Source organism: Asterias amurensis, chromosome 13 (assembly GCF_032118995.1).
Source record: "Asterias amurensis chromosome 13, ASM3211899v1".
In the NCBI taxonomy this organism is placed as follows: Eukaryota; Metazoa; Echinodermata; class Asteroidea; order Forcipulatida; family Asteriidae; genus Asterias; species Asterias amurensis.
Genome location: NC_092660.1, coordinates 8,314,761 through 8,338,451, shown reverse-complemented (window position 1 = coordinate 8,338,451; position 23,691 = coordinate 8,314,761). Strand labels below are relative to the sequence as shown.

The following is a 23,691-nucleotide window of genomic DNA, read 5'->3' as shown; positions in this document are numbered from 1 at the left end:
AAGAGAAACTGACACCACTCGGACAAGAGAGTGAAATGTTCACTCTTTTTACATTAGGAGAGTAGATTTCACCCTTCATTCTTCTACAGTTCTGAGCACGGCTGATATAGATGTGTTGGACAGCATGGAATGTTTCTGCAATCAGCCAATAGGTCTATGCCGTATCGCAATACCGGGGTTTTTGTCTCTGGCCTTCTGCCCTCTCGTCCTGTTCATCCACAAGCCGCTCATTCAGTTGTTCTGGCCCCGTGAGCTGTTCCCGCACGGACCGCCAAATATCAACGAAGTCATTGGTAAATATACCGATTCACTCTAAAAAGGAAATCCTGGGTCAGAGTTGACCCGGGGATTCCTGGCGCCGTGATGGGCCCTGACCCATTTATGAGCTATAGTCACGACCCGGAATCTGCGTCAAAATGACCCATAAATTGGTCCAACTATTATTCGCCAACATTAAACTTTGCTTGTTAAGTTTGCAAAAAAATAATTGATGCATGGCCTGACGTTTCGACCCTAGCAGAGTCTTTCTCGGAGGCTAAATGACAACACAACAAACATGATCAGGTAACTTATAAGTGAAACATAAGCAATGAAGTTTGGGTTAAGTTATGTGACATAAAGTGCGTATACATCTTTGGCAATTACCATTAGGTTCCATCATGTGCTTTATTATTAACCTAGACTAAAATAATAAGAGTAAAATTAAGCTATACGAGGAAACGAGATTATGTAACTCTGTTTGTATCTAATTTTCAGCTTGTTTTCTGGCACCAGCAGGACTCGTTTATGCGTAAGTTATAAGAACATAAAGGAGGACGAACACAAAATAATTGTAAAAAAAAAACACCCCTCATATCTTTGTCCATTTTTTTGCAAATAATTTAATCTAATAATAATAACAATAACTAGACATTAGGTGTTTGGAATGTGAACAAACACAAAGCTGTTGCGTGTTGTTTTGCTTGGATTTTGTGCTTTAATGACCAAGGAGTCTATATAACTGAAAAACAATTTGAAAAATAAAGTATAGTTCTTGAGATATGGTCCCACTTCAAAATCTAGACGAAAACAATACCTGTTCCGACGGTAGGTCGGAACAGCTAATAAAACAGTATTTATATAGCGCAATATGAATTGGCTTTCCTCAAAGCGCTTAACAGCAAAATGAAAAGCATCACAAGAAAACAAAACTTATAGGCCTAAATTCCCCAATTAAATCCCAAAACAAATTATTATAAAAATTAGGCCAGACCAGCTGTTACCTACACGATAATCTAATTGATTTTGTCATAATCTGTAAATTCCTGAATGAATTCATTTAAATAGCAATACCTTAAAAATGTTCAGACGAAAACAATACCTGTTCCCGACGCGGTAGGTCGGAACAGCTAATAAAACAGTATTTATATAGCGCAATATGAATTGGCATTCCTCAAAGCGTAAACTTTGCTGAAATTCACTTAAAATGTTTTCAAAGAATAAGGAAATCGAGTCATGTGACTATAAAAAGATCTCAATTGTGTAAAAAAACAATAATTTTGAATGCCCTTATCCAGTGCTTTTCTGAGAGATTTGCGAAAAGCCCTGTTACGTAACCACTCTCAAAACGTCATCTCCGGGAGCTCCAATTTGTAAAGCCGCTTTGTTGCAGCGTGGAGGCATAACAAAGCAAGCTCCCAAAGATGACGTCAGCGGCATTGTCCTTTGACGCGCGCTCTCAACGGCAGAAGTGTTTTTAGTTTTTCCAAAACCTTTAGGTTGGGGCCTGATTTTTTAATCGATAATTACGAAAAATTCAGAAGTGCGCACATATCAAAATTACATTGAAATGGTGAACAAGTGCATTATAAACAAGTTACAATACCATTTCCGTTGAAAACATTCCGCTCACAGGTAGCTGTAAAATGAAAAGCATCACAAGAAAACAAAAACTTATAGGCCTAAATTCCCCAATTAAATCCCAAAACAAATAATTATAAAATTAGGCCAGACCAGCTGTTACCTACACGATCAATCTAAATGATTTTATCATAATCTGTAAATTCCTGAATGAATTCATTTAAATAGCAATACCTTAAAAATGTTCTGTTTTCGTTTTCATGTACTATTTTGTATTTTACACCACCGTTTTTTGGAGGGTGTATTGTCAGCACATCTTTCGGTTTTTCCTACCAGTCAGCAATGGACAAGCAGAGATCTCTCATCAGTATCATCTCACACGAAGTCAGCCTCTTAGATCAAATCATCATCCTGACGTCACACATGATAACCATCAATTACCAGCAGAAGGCACAAGTATGCGGTTTGCAATTTTTTTTCTCAACATCAAAACTGCCACTGTCGTAGTGCTTTTCAAAAAAGGAATCCTTAAAAAAAACATCAGGACATTTCTTGAGGGTGACAATTCATTACAGACAAAACTGCATGCGGTTTACTCACGTAAAGAGCTCATTCCAAAAAAAAAAAAAAATCAGGAAAAATCAAGGATTCAAAAAAGTTTCGGCACCACTAAAAATCAGGATATTACAAAATCGGTAAACGTGGCAAAGAAATGGCGTTTGGTATGGCCTTTTGCAATACCACCTATTCAGTTCAGTGCATTTTAAGGTTGTGAAGAAACCATGGACTCTCAGAAAAGCAACAATTGTAACTGTACTAGAAAGAACCCAAATGGATAGAAGACAAAGAATGAAGTTTCAAAACTTTTAGATGTGGTTATAGGCAATCAGGCAGGGAGCGAAATCTCAATCCACAGGGTGCCCCGGTGGTATTCGAACTGGAGGTGGAAGGCGAAGAAAGCTACCATACGCCAACCTGGGTCTAATTTCACAGACCTGAATGCTTTAAGCACAAAAACAAACACCAAAATAGTTAATGCTTACCAGAATACGGTTAGGCCCCTACCAGCCAAAATACCATGTCACATGTACAATATTTGACTGGTATCCTGCGCATTTCTGCTAAGCAGGAAATTGCTAACAATATTTTCTGCTTGTAAGCAGCTATGCATTTTGGCCCAGACCTTGTTCATTGTCAATTCAAATCAACGTAAAGCCTAACGTAAACAACTCGAGGCTGGAATGAAAGTTTTGTCACAGTTGTGCGTACTTATAAAAAGTTGATATCACTTCTCCCCTACGACACACAGATGTACAGATGTATCAAGGATGAGATTATATCAATAAATCTTCAGATTCAAAACAAACTTGGCGAGAGTACTGCCGACTACAGAGGAAATGGGACTAGTGGTCAAGTGTGGAAAGTAAGCATGATACATGGTAGCTCTATAGCTCATCACCTTGTTGGGCTGTTGGCTCTCTTTTTTAGCACGAGGCCCGTTTCAAACGTCGCGCTCTTGTCGTGTCGAATTCTAGATCGGCAATAGCGCGGCATCGGGGCGGCAGTGGTTTCAAACGTCGAATTTAAAGGGGCACACCGGCTCGCCGTTTACGCAATTTAGTGGTGTAGAATCATAAATAAAATTTGTATAGATGGTTGCTGCGCTTCTGCCGAACGTTGATATAGCACGGCAGGTTCTGTCAAGATAAGTGCCTCTGCATGCTCTGCCGCGCCGAATTCCAAAAGTAGTGTCAAACGTCGTGTCGAATCTAACAGAAATCGGATTATTTGAATTCGACACGGCAAGAGCGCGACTTTTGAAACGGGACTTACTAGAAGCTGTTGCAGCACAGGCTAAGGGGAGCTCACCACTAGTTTGTGTCCACTCACCACACCACACCTGCAACTTATATCATGTGAGGAGTTTGTTGCAGTATTCGACAGATACAGATACAGGCAAAATACCAAAAACCAAAACGACTGTAAACAAATTCTACAACACAGTAGGCCTAACGCAAGCAATGTAGCGCGCGGTCCAATTTTTGAAAACATTTTTTAAATGGTTCACTTTGGTTCTTCGTATGATGATTAGGGAAAATAATGTTCAGTGATGAAATGTTTTTATTGTTTATTATTACTCCTAGATGTTACGAAACCTTCGATATTCCACGCAGGGAGAGGAAAAATGGAATTTAGACAAGGAAATAATGGTAAGACTGTGACATGAGTTTTTTGTCGACCAAATCGTGTAATTTGGTTTTTCTTAAAAAATGTTGTACGGGGCAATTTCTGTAAAAAAGGTTGCCTTTTTCGTATTTGCAACCCAAGTTAAAATAAATTAAGAATACAAATTGGGTCAGTCCTATATTTACAGTGAAAACATTCTTGTAAAATTTTATCTAAGAAAGACCAGCGCGCTTCAAAACGCTTTCAAAGTTTTACTTGTTTGTCAGTATTTGAAATACAAATTCTAAAACGAGTTCCGTTTCAATTTTCTCTAAAAGGGGGCGGTTTGTTACAGTTTAATTGGTATTACATATAATTCAAAGCATATGACAGCTCTGCTAAAACTGATAACTAGTGGTTTGATAATCAATCACCTAAATATAGGCTGTGATGAAGCGCTATAAACACAAGAACCAAGTATTAATACAATTTTCGTTTTGCAGACAAAAGTTTTGAATCATTTTCTGATGATCAACTCGGCTTCCTCTGAGCGCTATGAGATAATGACTGCCACCATTCATCCATTTAAGTGGTTATTCCTCGAGCTCTTGGGCTTCTTTGCTTTCTTTGGGGTCCTGCTTCTTCAGGTAAGGACCCTGTGTTTTTTTTAAACTCCGATTCATGACCACAGACTATAAATCTTTGAGTCAGATTGACTGGGTGTTAACTGCGCAGTGTGCGTGGAGTAAAGCCCCTTTCACACGAGAGCAATTTAGCAAGGGTCCCTTGCTAAACTGGATCATGCGGTTGTTAATTAATGTTTACAAAATGTACCTCGTGTGAACAACAAATAATGTTTGAGAAGATTTCACTTGGGAACTTGGAAGCAAGGGGCCCCCTGCTAAAATTGCTCTCGATCGTGTGAAAAGGACTATTACCTTTTACATGCAATCTTAACAAGTCAAGTCTTTGACGTGTTCAGGAAAATACATTTGCGTTGAGCATAACAATCATTATGAAATATCAGTACGGGTAAATACATTGTACATGCTAAAATAAATTTCGTCTCCTGAGTTTGGCATCAGGGATAAGAATATAATTTGTGTCTACCCCTACAACACCAATGTGTATTAAATCACTGTATACTCAGTACTTTCCCAAGTTCTTTGAAGAAACCCCATTTGTCGGACAACTCTTGTTAGAGTGATAGACGGGTACTTCCAATATCACTCAAAAAGATTACGTGACACACATCGGCTTCCACTCTCAAAAAAGAGAAACTGACACCACTCGGACAAGAGAGTGAAATGTTCACTCTTTTTACATTAGGAGAGTAGATTTCACCCTTCATTCTTCTACAGTTCTGAGCACGGCTGATATAGATGTGTTGGACAGCATGGAATGTTTCTGCAATCAGCCAATAGGTCTATGCCGTATCGCAATACCGGGGTTTTTGTCTCTGGCCTTCTGCCCTCTCGTCCTGTTCATCCACAAGCCGCTCATTCAGTTGTTCTGGCCCCGTGAGCTGTTCCCGCACGGACCGCCAAATATCAACGAAGTCATTGGTAAATATACCGATTCACTCTAAAAAGGAAATCCTGGGTCAGAGTTGACCCGGGGATTCCTGGCGCCGTGATGGGCCCTGACCCATTTATGAGCTATAGTCACGACCCGGAATCTGCGTCAAAATGACCCATAAATTGGTCCAACTATTATTCGCCAACATTAAACTTTGCTTGTTAAGTTTGCAAAAAAATAATTGATGCATGGCCTGACGTTTCGACCCTAGCAGAGTCTTTCTCGGAGGCTAAATGACAACACAACAAACATGATCAGGTAACTTATAAGTGAAACATAAGCAATGAAGTTTGGGTTAAGTTATGTGACATAAAGTGCGGATACATCTTTGGCAATTACCATTAGGTTCCATCATGTGCTTTATTATTAACCTAGACTAAAATAATAAGAGTAAAATTAAGCTATACGAGGAAACGAGATTATGTAACTCTGTTTGTATCTAATTTTCAGCTTGTTTTCTGGCACCAGCAGGACTCGTTTATGCGTAAGTTATAAGAACATAAAGGAGGACGAACACAAAATAATTGTAAAAAAAAAACACCCCTCATATCTTTGTCCATTTTTTTGCAAATAATTTAATCTAATAATAATAACAATAACTAGACATTAGGTGTTTGGAATGTGAACAAACACAAAGCTGTTGCGTGTTGTTTTGCTTGGATTTTGTGCTTTAATGACCAAGGAGTCTATATAACTGAAAAACAATTTGAAAAATAAAGTATAGTTCTTGAGATATGGTCCCACTTCAAAATCTAGACGAAAACAATACCTGTTCCGACGGTAGGTCGGAACAGCTAATAAAACAGTATTTATATAGCGCAATATGAATTGGCTTTCCTCAAAGCGCTTAACAGCAAAATGAAAAGCATCACAAGAAAACAAAACTTATAGGCCTAAATTCCCCAATTAAATCCCAAAACAAATTATTATAAAAATTAGGCCAGACCAGCTGTTACCTACACGATAATCTAATTGATTTTGTCATAATCTGTAAATTCCTGAATGAATTCATTTAAATAGCAATACCTTAAAAATGTTCAGACGAAAACAATACCTGTTCCCGACGCGGTAGGTCGGAACAGCTAATAAAACAGTATTTATATAGCGCAATATGAATTGGCATTCCTCAAAGCGTAAACTTTGCTGAAATTCACTTAAAATGTTTTCAAAGAATAAGGAAATCGAGTCATGTGACTATAAAAAGATCTCAATTGTGTAAAAAAACAATAATTTTGAATGCCCTTATCCAGTGCTTTTCTGAGAGATTTGCGAAAAGCCCTGTTACGTAACCACTCTCAAAACGTCATCTCCGGGAGCTCCAATTTGTAAAGCCGCTTTGTTGCAGCGTGGAGGCATAACAAAGCAAGCTCCCAGAGATGACGTCAGCGGCATTGTCCTTTGACGCGCGCTCTCAACGGCAGAAGTGTTTTTAGTTTTTCCAAAACCTTTAGGTTGGGGCCTGATTTTTTAATCGATAATTACGAAAAATTCAGAAGTGCGCACATATCAAAATTACATTGAAATGGTGAACAAGTGCATTATAAACAAGTTACAATACCATTTCCGTTGAAAACATTCCGCTCAGGTAGCTGTAAAATGAAAAGCATCACAAGAAAACAAAAACTTATAGGCCTAAATTCCCCAATTAAATCCCAAAACAAATAATTATAAAATTAGGCCAGACCAGCTGTTACCTACACGATCAATCTAAATGATTTTATCATAATCTGTAAATTCCTGAATGAATTCATTTAGCAATACCTTAAAAATGTTCAGACGAAAACAATACCTGTTCCCGACGCGGTAGGTCGGAACAGCTAATAAAACAGTATTTATTTAGCGCAATATGAATTGGCATTCCTCAAAGCGTAAACTTTGCTGAAATTCACTTAAAATGTTTTCAAAGAATAAGGAAATCGAGTCATGTGACTATAAAAAGATTTCAATTGTGTAAAAAAACAATAATTTTGAATGCCCTTATCCAGTGCTTTTCTGAGAGATTTGCGAAAAGCCCTGTTACGTAACCACTCTCAAAACGTCATCTCCGGGAGCTCCAATTTGTAAAGCCGCTTTGTTGCAGCGTGGAGGCATAACAAAGCAAGCTCCCAGAGATGACGTCAGCGGCATTGTCCTTTGACGCGCGCTCTCAACGGCAGAAGTGTTTTTAGTTTTTCCAAAACCTTTAGGTTGGGGCCTGATTTTTTAATCGATAATTACGAAAAATTCAGAAGTGCGCACATATCAAAATTACATTGAAATGGTGAACAAGTGCATTATAAACAAGTTACAATACCATTTCCGTTGAAAACATTCCGCTCAGGTAGCTGTAAAATGAAAAGCATCACAAGAAAACAAAAACTTATAGGCCTAAATTCCCCAATTAAATCCCAAAACAAATAATTATAAAATTAGGCCAGACCAGCTGTTACCTACACGATCAATCTAAATGATTTTATCATAATCTGTAAATTCCTGAATGAATTCATTTAAATAGCAATACCTTAAAAATGTTCTGTTTTCGTTTTCATGTACTATGTACTATTTTGTATTTTACACCACTGTTTTTTGGAGGGTGTATTGTCAGCACATCTGTCGGTTTTTCCTACCAGTCAGCAATGAACAAGCAGAGATCTCTCATCAGTATCATCTCACACGAAGTCAGCCTCTTAGATCAAATCATCATCCTGACGTCACACATGATAACCATCAATTACCAGCAGAAGGCACAAGTATGCGGTTTGCAATTTTTTTTTCTCAACATCAAAACTGCCACTGTCGTAGTGCTTTTCAAAAAAGGAATCCTTAAAAAAAAACATCAGGACATTTCTTGAGGGTGACAATTCAATACAGACACAATTGCATGCGGCTTACTCACGTAAAGAGCTCATTCCAAAAACAAAAAAAATCAGGAAAAATCAAGGATTCAAAAAAGTTTCGGCACCACTAAAAATCAGGATATTACAAAATCGGTAAACGTGGCAAAGAAATGGCGTTTGGTATGGCCTTTTGCAATACCACCTATTCAGTTCAGTGCATTTTAAGGTTGTGAAGAAACCATGGACTCTCAGAAAAGCAACAATTGTAACTGTACTAGAAAGAACCCAAATGGATAGAAGACAAGAAATGAAGTTTCAAAACTTTTAGATGTGGTTATAGGCAATCAGGCAGGGAGCGAAATCTCAATCCACAGGGTGCCCCGGTGGTATTCGAACTGGAGGTGGAAGGCGAAGAAAGCTACCATACGCCAACCTGGGTCTAATTTCACAGACCTGAATGCTTTAAGCACAAAAACAAACACCAAAATAGTTAATGCTTACCAGAATACGGTTAGGCCCCTACCAGCCAAAATACCATGTCACATGTACAATATTTGACTGGTATCCTGCGCATTTCTGCTAAGCAGGAAATTGCTAACAATATTTTCTGCTTGTAAGCAGCTATGCATTTTGGCCCAGACCTTGTTCATTGTCAATTCAAATCAACGTAAAGCCTAACGTAAACAACTCGAGGCTGGAATGAAAGTTTTGTCACAGTTGTGCGTACTTATAAAAAGTTGATATCACTTCTCCCCTACGACACACAGATGTACAGATGTATCAAGGATGAGATTATATCAATAAATCTTCAGATTCAAAACAAACTTGGCGAGAGTACTGCCGACTACAGAGGAAATGGGACTAGTGGTCAAGTGTGGAAAGTAAGCATGATACATGGTAGCTCTATAGCTCATCACCTTGTTGGGCTGTTGGCTCTCTTTTTTAGCACGAGGCCCGTTTCAAACGTCGCGCTCTTGTCGTGTCGAATTCTAGATCGGCAATAATAATAATAATAATAATAATAATAAGACTTGTAATGCGCACATATCCACCCTGCTGGGTGTTCAATAGCGCGGCATCGGGGCGGCAGTGGTTTCAAACGTCGAATTTAAAGGGGCACACCGGCTCGCCGTTTACGCAATTTAGTGGTGTAGAATCATAAATAAAATTTGTATAGATGGTTGCTGCGCTTCTGCCGAACGTTGATATAGCACGGCAGGTTCTGTCAAGATAAGTGCCTCTGCATGCTCTGCCGCGCCGAATTCCAAAAGTAGTGTCAAACGTCGTGCGATGTCGAATCTAAAAGAAACCGGATTATTTGAATTCGACACGGCAAGAGCGCGACTTTTGAAACGGGACTTACATAGAAGCTGTTGCAGCACAGGCTAAGGGGAGCTCACCACTAGTTTGTGTCCACTCACCACACCACACCTGCAACTTATATCATGTGAGGAGTTTGTTGCAGTATTCGACAGATACAGATACAGGCAAAATACCAAAAACCAAAACGACTGTAAACAAATTCTACAACACAGTAGGCCTAACTCAAGCAATGTAGCGCGCGGTCCAATCTTTGAAAACATTTTTTAAATGGTTCGCTTTGGTTCTTCGTATGATGATTGGGGAAAATAATGTTCGGCGATGAAATGTTTTTATTGTTTATTATTACTCCTAGATGTTACGAAACCTTCGATATTCCACGCAGGGAGAGGAAAAATGGAATTTAGACAAGGAAATAGTAGTAAGACTGGTGACATGAATTTTTGTTGACCAAATCGTGTAATTTGTTTTTTCTTAAAAAATATTGTACGGGGCAATTTCAGTAATTAAAACAAAAAGGTTGCCTTCTTCGTATTTGCAACCCAAGTTAAAATAAATTAAGAATACAAATTGGGTCAGTCCTATATTTTACAGTGAAAACATTCTTGTAAAATGTTATCTAAGAAAGACCAGCGCTTCTAAACGCGAAGTTTTACTATGTTTATAGTCAGTATTTGAAATACAAAATCTGAAACGAGTTCCATTTAAACTTTCTCGAAAAGGGGGCGGTTTGTGACAGTTAACTGGTGTTACATTATTCAAAGCATATAGCTCTGCTAAAACTGATAACTAGTGATTTGATAATCACCTACATATAGGCTGTGATAAAGTGCTGTAAACACAAAAACAAAGTATACTAATAAATTTTTCATTTTGCAGACAAAAGTTTTGAATGATGATCAACTCGGCTTCCTCTGAGCGCTATGAGATAATGACTGCCACCATTCATCCATTTAAGTGGTTATTCCTCGAGCTCTTGGGCTTCTTTGCTTTCTTTGGGGTCCTGCTTCTTCAGGTAAGGACCCTGTGTTTTTTTTAAACTCCGATTCATGACCACAGACTATAAATCTTTGAGTCAGATTGACTGGGTGTTAACTGTGCAGTGTGCGTGCAGTTAAAAGCCCCTTTCACACGAGAGCAATTTAGCAAGGGTCCCTTGCTAAACTGGATCATGCGGTTGTTAATTAATGTTTACAAAATGTACCTCGTGTGAACAACAAATAATGTTTGAGAAGATTTCACTTGGGAACTTGGAAGCAAGGGGCCCCCTGCTAAAATTGCTCTCGATCGTGTGAAAAGGACTATTACCTTTTACATGCAATCTTAACAAGTCAATTCTTTGACGTGTTAGGAAAATACATTTGCGTTGAGCATAACAATCATTATGAAATATCAGTACGGGTAAATACATTGTACATGCTAAAATAAATTTCGTCTCCTGAGACGACAATAATTTTCGTGAGATTGTTTTACTGGTTTCTCAAAAACTACAGCACCTCAGCAAGTAATATTTTTATGGGAAGCTGTCAACCATCATTATCTTCAAACCGTGTAAGTTTAATGTAAATCTGTGGACATTTCGTTTTATGTTTTACATACAAAAAGTACCATTCGCTTGTGATTTTGAGGCGACTGTTTCACTGTTTCATGCTTCCTCGTTTTAGGCCCAGTCCTATCGCATGGAGCTTTGTATGTGCATTATGACTGTATTCTCAATCAGCATTCTCTGCTACGTGGTGGCTGATCTTGACTCACCATTCAATGGGTTCTTCAGGGTAAGAAACCAACAAAACCAGTATTAAGAACACATTTTGGGAAAGCTCCTTAAAGATTTTTCGAGTTTCGCGCCAAAAATCTCGAATAGTATAGGGCCTACATAATTTTTAGTGTGGGAGTGTGTTAACATTGAATTACTTGGGACATGACACTAAATAGATGAACAGAGTTATATTCCAGCAGCACTACTGGTTAGTGCATGATCGAATTAAGTCCACGTTTTGGAAAATCAATTACATTGAGATAACAGGTGTGAGTTGTCAGAGGAAAATGGTGTTTCATTTTAGCCTCTTTCGTTTGGAGCATTTCTGTATATGAACGGGGTTTGGTGAGGGGACCACTAGACTCAAAACACCACTCTTCTAAAAGGATAAAACAAACAGAGCTATACTTTTGTCATACCGCAGGTAAACACATCTGCTCTAGCAGACATCATGAGGAAAACAGAGGACATGTACATCCTCGCGATGCAGGGCAAGGATCTATACAGCTGCAATGACACCATTGATGATGGGGTCACCGAGGACAGTGACCTGTTTGATGGTCGAGGGAGCAGTGACTCAGAGTCGGAACTCACGGGTGTACATTTTGAGACCAAGTCAGAAATGTTATAGCTTAAAGACGGGTCCTATCTCTATGCTTAAAGCTAACCTATTCTGTTGACCTTGCATGTTTTTTTCAAACAAAGTAGGTCCTTCCAAAGCACCTTCCAGCAACAACCCCTGTTCAGTGAGCGCTAAGCATTCCTAATACCATGTCAACTCCTTGGAGTATGCAGCACCAACACCCAAATGGGTGCACAGGTTGCTGACCATACACAACAACAATCTCTACCCTCACATGTAACCATTTACTCCTGGGTGGAGGGAAGCAACTTATACAGTAAAGTGTGTTACTCAAGGAAGTAAGAGTCATGACCGAGATTCGAACCTACACTCCGATGTCTTGCGCATACTCAAGTAAAATGTCTTGCCCAAGGAAACTGGGATTTGAACCCACACCACTCTGGTGACTTAGCCACCGTATCATGAGTTTGAAGCACATAGATGGCTTGGCCACTACTCGCTATCAAGAGAAGATTGTGGGTGCCCCCTCCCCATCACCTTCAAGTAGGCGACCACACCATGCCTCCCTTTCACTTTGCTTTCAGGTGGAAGAAAAGTGAAATATTCATCACAAATGAGCAAATTACGAATCGAAAGATGTACTAAAATATCCTTTTATTACCATAAAATGACTGTTGAAGAATCTTTCGAAACGGAGACAAACTAAAATGGTAAAGAGTATTGAACAAAAACAAATATAACGGTGGAAGTACATGTAATAAATGTCCATATAACCATAATCAATTAAAACAAAGTTCCTTTCAGAAATTGTCCACAAAGTTTTTCTGTAACCTATTAACTCTCACCAAAAGTAATTAATTTCTGTTTCACTGCTGCAAGCACCTTCTTCAAATTCCATATCTGAAACAACCAACAGAGCCTTTAACTCTAACGGTAAGGAAACATAAGTCAGGTTTATTTTTACAAACCCCTCCCCCAGGAAACAAACAAATAAACACCCCCAACAAACCCTCAAAACAAAACAAATTAAATAACAAATAAATACATACAATAGGGAAGTACAGACAATGGCCACAAACACCTGTTACCATGCGAAAAATATGTAAACTAATTTTATATTAATTAACTCAAACATAAGATCGACCCTCTACACCCATCCCTTGAGTAGTAGTGGGCGGGGCTTACTAAATTCTGGTATGTTGTATCGAGAACCTTATTTAGTGTCGAGTCACATATTTGTTTATTACAGAAAACAAATATAAAATATAAAAAAAGAAACCTTCATATTAAATCATATTCAGCTGCTGTCGATCATAATTATTTATCCACAAAATTTCTGAAATTCAGTGTCAGCTGTACACACATGAGAAACCCATGCACCCAATGCTAGCCTGGAAGGTATGGTACTTTGTGGCAGTTTGGTGTGCGAGTGTGGTGCCACCAGCCAACAGTAATGTCAGCCTTTAGTGCTTGGACTCCCAATTTTTACATGCACTCCGTTCATTTCTATTTTGCCATTACAAAAGGTCGCTTTAAATAAAATACAACATCCCATACAAAGTTGTATAAAAGATGCATATTATTGCACAGTGAGGTCACGTTTCCATGGTGTTATCTTTCTTGACTCTAAAATTCCCTCCTTCTCAATGATGAATCACGTGATTTTTATTGATTAGATTTCTTAGATCACTCAGGAAGGAACGCTCAATGGTTTGATTTTGAATAGTTCATAACCATATGACTAGAGAGATAGCAGGGGCTAAGACTAATCTTAAGTGTGTGCATTAGCAAAGTGTAATGTCACAATTCAAATCACTATAGTGATATTGACAACTCATTTTATGACGAATCTTAGTGCTATGTGAAATCCAGCACAGGTCACCTATTCTGCTGAACTTTTACCAAGTTGGGTGTTTGTAAATAAATATTTCTTTTAACACCAGTAAAATCATAATTGTATCAAAAAATATTTATAATGCCTCAGAACATTTTCAGTGCTTGCTACAAAAGATGCCTCAAAAAATAATATACACCACGCAATGAACTCCCTTCCTTCACCACAGCCCTTGATCAAAACACCCTAAAAATAATAAATACTGATTTAACCTTATTGTAAAAACAGGTGGCTGCTTTCACAAAATCTTAACTGTGTATCAATCTTGAAGCTCTCAAAAAATCTTCTTATTTTATACTCCCAACACAAGAATTCCAGGTGTATATAAAGTTAAATGAATTTTACTACTTTCTGTGTACTCTGGAAGCCCATAACAACCATTAAAACCACTGCTAACACCAATGAGCTGTAAAGTATGAACTACTTTTCCGAGAAATGTCAATAGAACCTTCTGAAACCCTGACTGCAATCAAGGCGTACACAAGTTCAAAGTTGACTTTTCATAAATTATTACAATTTGACCTTTTCGCATAGTTCATTTTGAGGTCTCGTAGTGTGCTGTAACCAATGCAAAATACGATTCAAATTATGCCAAAATAGTAGTCCCTGCCGACGCGCAATCCCAAAAAATAGACCAATTTGATTGGCCAAAAACACCGCTACATGAAATCACCTATTCTCAAAGCTTCTCCGCACCATTCTTCTTATTAATTGCTTCAGACTGCTCATGGATGGAGTCTATAAACGTTCCGACATTCTCCGGGTCGAAATCCGGGTACACCCCATGCCCAAGGTTAGCGATGTACCTCTGGGTGCCAAAGCGGGACAACATCTTCCCAACGAGCTGCTGAATCTCCTCTTTGCTGCTGTACATTGCACAGGGGTCCAAGTTGCCTTGAAGTGACACGTCGGTGGAAGCCGTAGCCCTGAAATATCAATGGAAAATTGGGGAAATACCGGTAAAGTTAATGTACATTTTTATTTACTGAATTTTAACTTCTTTTTACTGTTTGCTTTCATTAAATTCAACTCAATTCGATTCAATATTTGATTAGTCATGTTAAAACGTACATATAATTCCTTTTCTCTGAGTGAAAAGTTTATATACACAAATAATTAAAACCACACACAACTCTGTTACAATAAAAAGTGTATAAAACTATCACAGAATAACAAAGGAGAGAGGAGACATTTGAACTTTGAAAACCTACAACAGTACATAATTCTGGCTAGTACTTTGTGTGCTAAGCAAACGTTGTTTTGTGCTAAGCAAATGTTTGTATTTACAGGCTTTATCAATCAGGCACTGCTCTAGACACCGGGGTCATGGGTTTGAATGTGAAACTCAAAGGTATACCTATGGATTTTTCCCAGGACTCAAAGAAGGTACCCAGTATGTGGGGGTGTTTGTGTTGATTATTCTGTTCTACTTTCGAATTATCTATCCGGCCGCATGCAATTAGTAGCGGCAGTTTCGGGCGCTTTTCGGTGACTGGCAACTCGACCAATCCGGGGCACATATTCCTTTAATATTTTTCTGTCACAAATTTGCTGCCAGTGTGTTTATACATTTGATATTTAATCTTTTTTATTTTAATTTGATATAGTAATGTTTTTAATTACTATTTTGTAAACTGTACATTTCGGCTTTTAGCCGCTGTATTGCAGTGTTTTAATAAATAAACCATGAATAATAATAACAGCAAACAGTGCTTATATCACACATCAATGAAGGATAAAACATAAAATAAAAAAAAAAATGCTTTGTCTTTCTGGTTGAAGCTGTTTACCTTGCTACCTCTGGTTGCATTGTCCAGTCCAGGCTGACGACATCATAGCCAGATTCAGACAACTCTTTGATGGCATGGTGGGCACCTTTAGCAAACACAATCTGAAACGATCAAACATAAATGATTATATGAAAATGGGCGTGTGTTTTGATAGCATATATGTACCTGAAAATCTAAATACTAAATGTCTTAGACATTAGACAGGCATGATATTTGACAATTACCAAAGGTGTCCAGTGCCTTTAAGGTATCCCTACATATTGATTACCATTGGAACGGGATCTATGTTTGCTTCCCTGAGAGTGCTCTTCACTTTGGTCACTATCTGGGTCAAGTAGGGCAGGGAAAAGGTCAGGAAGAGGTCGTGACCTAGTACACCAACGTTGGAGTCAAAAACTTGCAGGAGCTGAAATAAGAAAATAAAAAATTATTGATGATATATCAGCAGGAAAAAAAAGTAAGAAAACCCACTAGTAATTTTAGAAGTTGAGAAATAATTTCTAAGCTTTGTAACCTTGTTCAGAACAGCTATTCTATAAAGTTACCAAAGAAGGAATTATATTTAAGATATTAAGTAAAAAATGAAAAAGTTAACCGTACGATAATAATACTGATTTCAGCAATTCATCAAAAGTTTTACCTAACACTGATATAATAATTAATCAATAACACTTCTTGAAATAAATAAATAAACAGAAACATAAATAAATAAATAAATAAATAAATAAATAAATAAACACATAAATAACCAAATCAATCAATCAACAAATCAATTAAATAGTAAATGTCACTAACAAATTATGGACCACCCCACAATCAGGCAAATAAATGAATCAAATTCAACAAACAAAAGCCAAATAAATCAGTCAGTCAACAACAAAAATCAGAAGACATATACATGTATCAATTAATAAACTAATCAAATGGTAAAATATTAAAAACAAGACCTTACAATGAAGAAATCACTGATTAAATACGAACTCCCAATCAATTACTCCATATAAATATTGCCAAGTAAATACAATGTCCAAAAGACTTATTTAATTAATCACTCAAGGGTAACAAAAAAGAGACAAATAAATCACTCGATCAATCAATAAAATCAAACAATAATTCAATCAGTCAATAATTATAACAACAAAAACCATAATTTTTCACGAGGCTGCGAACAGGCTACCACCCAGTCACAGATGGTACATTTATACTAAGATAATGTTTTGGCTGGAAACCTCGATCCAATCATTGAAAGTATATGTCATGGCAAATTTTCTACCTTCCGCCCAGGTAGTTGTCGATTTATTGAAGGAAAGATCTTTTCAAAATTGAGAAGTCTAATGAATTTTAAAAGTTTATATAGAAATTATATAAAGCTGGACAAGTTCTCAAAAGATCACATTAAAATATGGTGTTACCGCAGACCAATTACACAAAATTATCAAATATACATTGATACTTCATAATGCAATGCCTTAAATCCCACATAACAATTGAGTATGTCAATGACAAAAATCTAACTTTTACAATCATCAATCGATCATCAAAGTCACAAAAAAGTCACAAAAAATCAATCAATCAATACGTATCAGATAATCAATCTCACCTGTGCACCTGCCAGCACCTGTCCCACCAAGTAATCCACAGTCTTGTCAGTGAGTAACTGCAGGAACTTATGGCTATGCTCAGGGTGTGCATACAGCCACTTCTTGGCTTTACTCAATGTCATCGAGTTGCCGGTTCCTTCGATGCAGTAGCCCATGAGTGTCCACTGATGACATCAGAAAATGGAGATTCGTTATCATTTTTTTTGTCTTGTCATAAAACAAAGGTTTCAGGGACACAATTTCAAAGATCCAGGGCCCAATTTCAAAGAGCTGTTTAAAGACACAGTCTGACAATATTGGTCATTACGCAAAATAATTTTTAGTATAAGAACCTACTTGGTAATGAGCAATGGAGAGCTGTTTATAGTGTAACACATTCTGAGAGACTGTAGTAACGTAGTTTTTAAGAAAAAGGTACTTTCTCACTCAAATATTAAAAGACTTCAAGACCGAGGCCTTTTATAGGCATCTAAAAACACACAAATTTGTGCAACAATTTTTTTTTCTTTCCCTTTTATTATTTTCTTGCAACTTCAATGACCAAATAGGTCAAAACTTTCACATATTTTTATGCATTACAAGTTGGGATACACCAATGGATAATAATGGTCCGGTCGTAGATTTCACCAACCTCTTCCTAACTTATGATTAATCTTAGGACTTAGGTTGAGTCCCAACCCTGCACTGTAGCATGCAGACCTTAAGATTATTCCTAAGTTAGGACAAGTTAGGACAATCCTAGCGCTTCGTGAAATCGGCTGCTGGACAATTTCCAAAGGTGTCCAGTGCCTTTAAGCACAAAAAGCAGATAAGCAGAACATAATCAAGCAAAAGTAAAATGTCATCTTTCATCACGTACCGGTGCTCCAGAGAAGCCAATGAGGGGTACTTTGCCCTGTAGTCGATGGCGTGTCAATGTTATTGCATCAAAGACGTAACTCAAAGCCTCTGCAACATCAACATCACTATTCAACCTCTCTAGATCTGAAGGGGACGTCAGCAGGTTGTCAAAAACCAACCCCTTAAAAAAAAGTTAAAAGTAAATTAAACACAGTTTAAAACATTTAGTGGTTTAAGGAAGAGTACACCTTTGGTTTTTTTTAACTGTTCTTTGATGGGTCTTGGCGTACCAGTACAGAACGGAACTGAATGACAACAGAATGAGCTATCTGATTTTGATGGGTCTTTGGTCCAAGTACAGCACAGAATGATAACAGAATAAGCTATCTGATTTTGATGGGTCTTTGCTCCAAGTACAGAACAGAGTGATAACCGATTTTGATTGGTCTTGGGTTGTTCCAACAAAGATTCACAAAGTTCTTCACATAAGCATAAAATCCTTGAGGCTTAAGACATCGACAGAAAACTTCACAGTTCATTTGGTGGTAGCCCTTCTAGTTTCTTAATTATTCCCAATGATTAACCTCCTGAACTTTGAACTCACCTTTCCCGAGATCATTTCAACTTGGATCCCCAGCACTTGAGGTATAACAAGGATGTCTGAGAATATGATGGCTGCATCCAGCTCAAAACGTCTGATGGGCTATGGAGGAATGAACAAAATATTATGAAAAACGTTAGTTGAGCTATAGGTTAGGGTTAGTTTTAATTTTTTCTTTGTTTAACCCTGAATTAGAAAATTATTTAGACAGAAGTGAAATTATTTCAATAATGTTCAAAAACATGTTATTGGTGACCGTGAAGGTTTAAGAAAACTTAGAATTGTTGATGAACAAAAGGTACCATTAAGCACTATTGATTGACACAAACAAACCCTACTCATTTACCTGTAATGTAACTTCACAAGCTAATTCAGGTGTCTGGCATATTTCAAAGAAATCGTGCTCCCTCCTACAGGCTTGGAACTCTGCAAAAAAATACAATTATTTATTCACATTTATTTGCTTATTTATTTATTTATTTATAAGTATTTATTACACACCCAACAGCAGAGTTAGCACTGATAACAGGATAGATTAGATGTGGGAGGAAAAAACCCAAATGGGGAAAACACACACTATTAGGTAGGAACTGAAAACCAACCCGCATGCAACGCTCTGCAGGTCTGTGGTGGGACTTGAACTGGGGTCCACAGAGGTAACAGGCAGGTAAAGAAACCACTAAATCAACCTGATCCCCTAATAAAAAGATGGGTTTGAATAATACAGAGATGCCAGGAAATGAAACTAAAACCCCCCAAAAACATATTTTGTTTGGCTTAGACAATCAGCCCAACTTACAAGAAATACATACCAAACAAAGTCATGATAAAAGCGGTACCTTTGAAACTTAAAGGGACACACCGGCCGAATTGGGCTATTTGGGCTACAAAATAGACTAAGATATGACTTCAACGGTCTTCCAGGAATGAAGAAGAACAGTATTTAAAAAAAATCATAAAATTTAGCCGTTTTTGAGCATTTTAAGACAAAAACGCAGGTCGCGTGATTGTTCTAACCAAAAAGTGGTACAAACAATCACGTGACCTTCCGGGCTAGTTTTACTTTCAGCCGTCTAAAAGTAACTTACTTAACCAAATTTAAATCTTTTTTTTACAAAATTATTTACGAATAATTGACGAAAAAGATCATGTATTCAAATTATCCCTACAAAATGTAAATAATGGTGAAAAATCTAACGTAAGATTCACATTCAAAGAGTCCGTGTAACGGAAGCTTGTTATATGGCCGCTTTGGTTTTTAAAAATAATTTTTCGCTAAATACGTGACATTTTGATGATTTTTTTTATAGCAACCATCTATAAAAACATTATTTTTGATTCTACACCCCTTAATTGCGTAAACGGTGAGCCGGTGTGTCCCTTTAACAATATAATCCCATAGTTGAATGGTTTCAAATGCGGACACAAAACAAAAAAAATGTTTCAATATTTGCAATTTTTGCCCAGATTGCAGAATTTGGACCACATTTTTCGTAAAATAGACCCCCTGAATTGGTAGCCATCATTGATGGATCATGCACACATAAAGGCCTATAATTGGCTGAGAGTTGGCGCAAACACTTAATCATTTATTTGCCATCAAAGATGGAAGTCAACCAATGTCATGGGCAATCCATCTCTGTATTTTTGACCACTGACCTGGAAGATATCGGCCAGCCTGTCTCATAACCCATACTGGTACTCTCTCAGTTCTGTCTCCTCTCGCTGCTCGCACAATGAGGTCGTTCTTGAGAGCTGGGAAATTCTGAAAGAAACAAAAAGACAAAAATGTTTTTTCTTAACATTCCGCCACACAAAACCTTCAAGAAATGAAAGATTCAGGAGGACTGAGGTCTGTAGGACCAATAAACAATTGCTTAGTACTGGGTCAGGAATTCCAATATTATCCAAGGCTAAATATGTTAGCAATGAATGACATACATAGGAGAGGAGGGTATTGGAGGATTGAGGTAAGTTTTGTAGGCAAATTTTAAAGGCTGAAGTAAAAGTTTCCATAAAGACTACTTTTTAATGCTAGCTCCGATGCAAGCTCCGTTTTGTAAAACCCTAGAAGAAAATCTGATCCATTTAATCCTGCCACAAATTTTTTCATTAGTTTTTACCAAACGGAAATCTCATTTTATTTTGTAATGACTGAATAAAAGTGGCTCAACAAATATCAGTTTCATGATCTAATCATATTTTCAACAGAAAGTCTAATACAAAATATAAGCTGAATGAAATAAGTGTTAGTTTCTTCTGATGATGTGAAGAAATCATGCTCATTGATCTCCTAAAGTCTCTAACCTCATCTTTTAGACTTTGTAAAATGCTAAGTTTGATTCCCTTTTTGTATTCATTTTTTTCGTTTTAATCCAAAAGGTTTTTGCACAGGGATTGTCTGATTATATGTCATGTTTTAAATTTCGCTCTGTGAAAGAGTAAATTATGTCTATTGGAAAATGAGTGCAGCACAAAACTATGCACATTTTCATAGCTTAAAAAGCAGTTAACATTTTAGCATAATGAGCAGGGTAGACTGGTTACGAATAGTCCATGTCACAATATTTTGTCTGGTAACCATATTCTGGTAAGCATACTTTTTGGGGACTTAGCTACTTTAGAAATTGGGCCCTGAACTTGACCTTGGAGTCCTTCTTTTAAAAAAGAAGTTTGGTTTATACGTCCTTGTTCTAACCTGTTGAGTTTTTAGATGAGAAACAGTTTGGCGAATGTCTCTGAATGATCTGAGGATGGTCTGAATTGACTGTGAGTGGCTCTGAGTGTGCTGAGTATGCGTCCTCGTAGCGGGGAGCCTAAGGGATTCTCCTCCAACAGAATTCAACCTCACTGGGTAAGGACTACAACTTGTACTCGCTACGTTTGTGTCCTCAAGACTTGCATTTCTCTTCCAAGTCATACTTGGATAAATTGGTGTTGAAGACAATTGCTGTGAAAGTGAGGCAGGAACAGCAGACGACATCCCCTTTGATGCTGACTGTTGATGATACAGCGATGTATTTTGTACCAAACCATTACCGTTGATGTTGCTACATCCAGCATTGGAAGTTTCTTGATTTTGGAACACAGCACTAGATTGCCCAAAAGAGACGCTTGACCTCGGTTGATGATAATTTGCTCGTTGAATTTCTTCAAGTTCCTGATACTCTGCAGCCGACACTTCAGTCAAATTTAGCGACCCCGGCTCAGTTGGAAACGCAGGGCTAGTGATTTCTTCAGGGCATGGAAGTTTCTGCCGAGGGTATGAACAACTTTTGACGGGGCCTGATGGATGGCAGAGGGGATCATGCCTAGATCCAGCAAGGGAAACTTGGTTTAAACGGCTGATAATCGCCCGTGCCTTACAAGAACGATTCCGACACTTGAGGTACATGTTACCGTTTCTGGTTCGATCCCTGATGAAGACATAATCTTGGATAACGTAACCCTTTCCAGTTCCCCGCTTCAAGGCAATAACTGAGACAATGTTAGACAGAGATTGCGTTCTCTCGTTATCCAAGTCATAACTCAGATCAGCACTTGTGTTTGAGTTAACACCAAAATGATCTGTGGTGTCGATACAAGGCTCCAAATCTGGCGAGTCCAGGTCATCTGAAATGGACGTTTCTGGATGATATTTATTATTATCTAACGCGTTGCTGTCTTCTGCACCTGATTGATCAATGTATCTTTGGAGCTCATCCGCTGATGGTTTCTGATCTTCCGAGTCCATTGCTGTATTGAGAAGATGTTGCGCATCCAAGTAAGAAGTTTATTGATGAAAGTTGGCTGGCCTTATACTGCTATAGCTAAAATGTCTCAAAGTCAAATCACTGTCTTGCAATGTCAAATTACAAGACAAGGTCAAAAGGAACTAACCCTCTGGCCAAATAATCACTCTGCATCAAAAAATTAAAAAGACAATGAGAAAAGAAAATCTTCCAAAACAAGTCCATATTATAAAATGTTCTTGTGTCTCTTTCATGAAGTTCAATCCCTTTGCCAGCAGGAAACAACAACTGTTCAGCAGAAAACATTGGTTCACATACAATTTTTACATCAAAAAAGTAGTTGATATTAATAGCAAAACAAACACCAAGCCCATGGGCACCAGACCAGGCAGTAGCTGAGTGAAGTTCAACTTTGACTTTGAAGGAAGTGTTGTTTTAGACATTCACTATGATTGTCCGAGTTTTCCGTAGCTGGACCTTGTGGTGTATTTGTGGAGTAGAGCCGAGGCAGCATGCAGAAATGAAACGAAAGTGTCGAACGAGTTGGTGTGCTGGTGGTACATGTATCACTATTGACCTGTACCCAAGTGGGTCGGCAGACCAACCGCAACTTGAACTTGTCTCCACCGAAAGTCGACAAACAAAAGGTTACGTGTTTCTACTCAGCAGAAAAGCAAAAGGTGAAAAGATTGCCGAAGAATAACATGCTTCCTCTTCAGAGCGGAAGTAGTCTTAGGTTTAACTTTAAGGAGAACAAAGATCGATCAACTGCGCATGTCGACAAAAAACGAGGCGTGTCGACATGCATTATGCATGATGTCGGTTGTCGAAGGTGTTGTTTGCATAATTTGCAACTTCCGTGTAAACTAGGGGAAGATAAAACAACTGTACGCAATAATTAGGGGACATTATATTTCATGCTTACCTCTTCCTTCTTTCTGGAGGTCATTGTCGACACTTTGGTGAAATTTTGCTCAACGGAGTGAATCTACAACCACAAAAATGACCAAATATGAGACGAGTGCACGGTGATCTGCTGGTGGTGTGGTTAGCTAGCAGTCGACATGTGTGTAGGGTCAATTTGGGGTCACTGGTTCCACTTACGAAACGGCTGGTAACCGACGCTTATAGCGTAGACTTTCGCGTAAAACCTCATGAGGGAACCAGTTAATT

At 38.0% G+C, this 23,691-nt stretch overlaps 3 protein-coding genes across 7 annotated transcripts in view; 2 read left to right on the top strand and 1 right to left on the bottom strand.

Annotated features, from left to right (window-relative positions):
- LOC139946234 (uncharacterized) overlaps window positions 1-8,301 on the top strand; it is a 15,679-nt gene extending 7,378 nt beyond the window's left edge. Inside the window, exons 6-11 of one of the 3 annotated variants that reach the window (XM_071943855.1) lie at window positions 2,151-2,295; window positions 3,149-3,262; window positions 3,984-4,049; window positions 4,509-4,652; window positions 5,367-6,067; window positions 8,193-8,301. In XM_071943855.1, the coding sequence (XP_071799956.1) occupies window positions 2,151-2,295; window positions 3,149-3,262; window positions 3,984-4,049; window positions 4,509-4,652; window positions 5,367-5,372 (475 nt within the window). In that variant the 3' untranslated portion in view covers window positions 5,373-6,067; window positions 8,193-8,301. Of the gene's footprint in view, window positions 1-2,150; window positions 2,296-3,148; window positions 3,263-3,983; window positions 4,050-4,508; window positions 6,068-8,192 lie in introns of all 3 variants that reach the window. The other 2 variants (XM_071943854.1, XM_071943856.1) reach the window with 2 other exon arrangements.
- Window positions 1-12,749, top strand: part of LOC139946235 (uncharacterized) — a 15,039-nt gene extending 2,290 nt beyond the window's left edge. Inside the window, exons 1-5 of one of the 2 annotated variants that reach the window (XM_071943857.1) lie at window positions 8,290-8,312; window positions 9,167-9,280; window positions 10,599-10,734; window positions 11,384-11,494; window positions 11,903-12,749. In XM_071943857.1, coding sequence (XP_071799958.1) covers window positions 10,612-10,734; window positions 11,384-11,494; window positions 11,903-12,109 — 441 coding nt within the window. In that variant the 5' untranslated portion in view covers window positions 8,290-8,312; window positions 9,167-9,280; window positions 10,599-10,611 and the 3' untranslated portion in view covers window positions 12,110-12,749. Of the gene's footprint in view, window positions 1-8,289; window positions 8,313-9,166; window positions 9,281-10,598; window positions 10,735-11,383; window positions 11,495-11,902 lie in introns of those variants that run through there. The other variant, XM_071943858.1, reaches the window with a different exon arrangement.
- LOC139946233 (uroporphyrinogen decarboxylase-like) lies at window positions 12,701-23,691 on the bottom strand. Of its 2 annotated transcripts, none has more exons than XM_071943853.1 (9): window positions 23,444-23,691; window positions 20,447-20,552; window positions 19,134-19,213; window positions 18,791-18,889; window positions 18,206-18,367; window positions 17,346-17,510; window positions 16,014-16,151; window positions 15,746-15,846; window positions 12,701-14,881 (listed from the first exon to the last, which is right to left on the bottom strand). In XM_071943853.1, the coding sequence occupies exons 1-9, from the start codon at window positions 23,465-23,467 to the stop codon at window positions 14,635-14,637; spliced, it is 1,122 nt and encodes a 373-aa protein (XP_071799954.1). In that variant the 5' UTR covers window positions 23,468-23,691; the 3' UTR covers window positions 12,701-14,634. The 2 variants fall into 2 exon arrangements, with proteins under 2 accessions (XP_071799954.1, XP_071799953.1); XM_071943852.1 differs by lacking the exon at window positions 23,444-23,691 and adding an exon at window positions 21,486-23,264.